The sequence below is a fragment of the Guillardia theta genome, assembly GCF_000315625.1.
Source record: "Guillardia theta CCMP2712 unplaced genomic scaffold GUITHscaffold_228, whole genome shotgun sequence".
Classification (NCBI taxonomy): Eukaryota; class Cryptophyceae; order Pyrenomonadales; family Geminigeraceae; genus Guillardia; species Guillardia theta.
The window spans coordinates 32,088-34,397 of NW_005434448.1; the positions used below are offsets into that span (position 1 = coordinate 32,088).

General features: G+C 53.1%; 1 protein-coding gene across 1 annotated transcript; it reads left to right on the plus strand.

Annotated features, from left to right (window-relative positions):
- Positions 1-254: 254 nt before the first annotated feature.
- GUITHDRAFT_121396 (hypothetical protein) lies at positions 255-1,266 on the plus strand (the record flags this gene model as incomplete). Its single annotated transcript, XM_005819354.1, has 3 exons — positions 255-680; positions 915-1,007; positions 1,243-1,266. The coding sequence occupies 3 exons, from the start codon at positions 255-257 to the stop codon at positions 1,264-1,266; spliced, it is 543 nt and encodes a 180-aa protein (XP_005819411.1).
- Positions 1,267-2,310: the final 1,044 nt, after the last annotated feature.

The window sequence follows — 2,310 nt, forward strand, 5'->3', positions numbered from 1 at the left end:
TGCTCCTGCTCCTGCTCCTGCTCCTGCTCCTGCTCCTGCTCCTGCTCCTGCTCCTGCTCCTGCTCCTGCTCCTGCACCTGCTCCTGCTCCTGCTCCTGCTCTTGCTCTTGTTCATTCTCATGCTGATCCTTCTTCTCTGCTCCTGATCCTGCTGCTTCTGTCCTTCTGTCTGCCACTCGCCCCATCAGGCTGCACTGACATGGTCGTTGTCGTCCTGCTGATCTCGCTCCAAGCAGGCTCATGAGGGCCTCAAGATGCCATACCGTCACAGACCTCCCTCTGTCCATGTCGAGCATCTCCCTGCTGGCAGGTACGGCGCCGTCCCCTCCACACGAGAGGACGTGATCGACCCCGGGTCCATCGACGGGAGCGAAGGTCATCCAGGCATCATCCATGACGTACATCACGCGTCCAAGGTGTATCAGTCAGTGTCGGAGGGACTCTATGGCACCGAGAACTACAGCATCGCCCTCTGCTGCTTGTTCGCACTCCTGGCTATTGTCCAGTTGGGCATCGCCGCCAACATTCTGTTCCGCTATGCGCCTGCTCTCGCTCGCATGCTGGGGCCTGTCGCAGGGAACTGGACCCGATCGAAGGCGCAGTGGATATCAGCGCTGGTGCCCGCCTCGGTAGCTCGATGCTGTGCGTTGCTGCTGCTGATTGCAGACTTGCGTGCTAAGGTAAGGAGGGGGAGGGGAGGAGGGGGAAGGGAGGAGGGGAAGGAAGATGAGATGTGGAGCAGGAAGGGATGAGGGGGAGGGAGAGGGAAAGAGGGATGGAGTGAGGGTGAGAGGGGGAAGGGGAGGGAGGGAGGGAGGGAGGGAGGGAGGGAGGGAGGGACGAGGGGGAGGGAGCGATTGGCGGGAGCTTACAGGAAAGAGAAGCAAGGGACGCTAACCATTATGGTGTGATAGGCGGATGGAGCTGGACCTTGGGATATCTCGTTTATGTTTGAGATGTCGTCGTTTTTCGATGCAGTTTCTTCATGGTTGTTCTACACGATCAAGGTGAGGCAGTTGTTGTTCGGAGTTGAGCTTTGCTGCTCGTTGACTGTGAGAAGAGGAGAGATGAGATGAGATGAGATGAGATGAGATGAGATGAGATGAGATGTGGTGTGATACTTGTAATGCTTTTATGAAAAGGTTGCAGCCATATCAACATGGCTGGCATATCGAGGAGGGAAAGGAGCTCAATGCAAACATTATTTGTGCTGCAGCACAGTAGCGTCGGTCATGTTGGCAGGTGAAGTGTCTCGACACGTGTTAGTGATGCAGTGAAGAAAGAATCTTGATGTGCGAGATGATTGTTGTATCGGATGAGAGTGAAATCCGTTGATCCTTGACAATCAGTCGCTCTTGCCGTCACAGTCACACTGAGCCTCAATTACGGAGCTCTTTGCCTTCAGGTTTTGTTTCGATCCCTTTGAACTCCCCTAACTTCCGTCCGCTAGACTCGTTCTATCAAGATCTGCGAAGAGCGACAGTCTTGGTTGGTCCTCTCAAGACGATCGAAGGTTGAGAATGTGAATGTCTGTATGTTCAGGTACAACACATTCCACGTCATCATGGTCATAATATCCGTCGGATCTTGCTTTATCTTCACCGTGCTCATTGCGCAAACAACAACTTGCCCGTGCATGTAAGTTTCTTGTCGAACAATCCTTCATTTTTTCCTCGCTCTCAACTTTCCTTCCTTGCTTCTCCTCTCCTTCTCTCTGGCATCTTGTACCTCCTTACACCAACCCCATCCAACCATGCCTCCTTCAATGCGCCTCTGTCACTTTCCCTGCCTTCATCTCTGCATGTCAAAGTGATGGAAGATGTTTGTCGAACTTGCACAGAACAAGCAGGGAGTTTGACGACTCTGATGTGGAACGAGACAAGTTCTTGTGGAGCTCTGGGGATGCGGTAAGAACGTCTACAACCAAGGGTTCATGTACTCTGATCATCACCACCATGATCATCCTCTTTATTCCTTTTCTCGACTCACGTTCATCAATCTTCCTGCTCCTGCTCCTGCTCCTGCTCCTCCTGCTCCCCTTCCCCTCCCCTTCCTGTTCCTCCTGTTCCTCCTCAACTTCCACCACTTCCACCTACTCCAGTTTCTCCCTTCTGCTTCTTCTTCTCCTCCTTGTACTCCTTTCCTCCTTCTTGTCCTCCGCTCCTCCCTGAAACCTCTTGTCCTCCTCTCAAGTCTCTCCTTTCCATACCTCTTCTATCTCCCTTTCCTCCTCCTCCTCGATTAACTTGTCATCATGACCAGGAATCCATCAACGAGACTAGGATGGAGCAGAGGCTGCGGCAGGAAGGG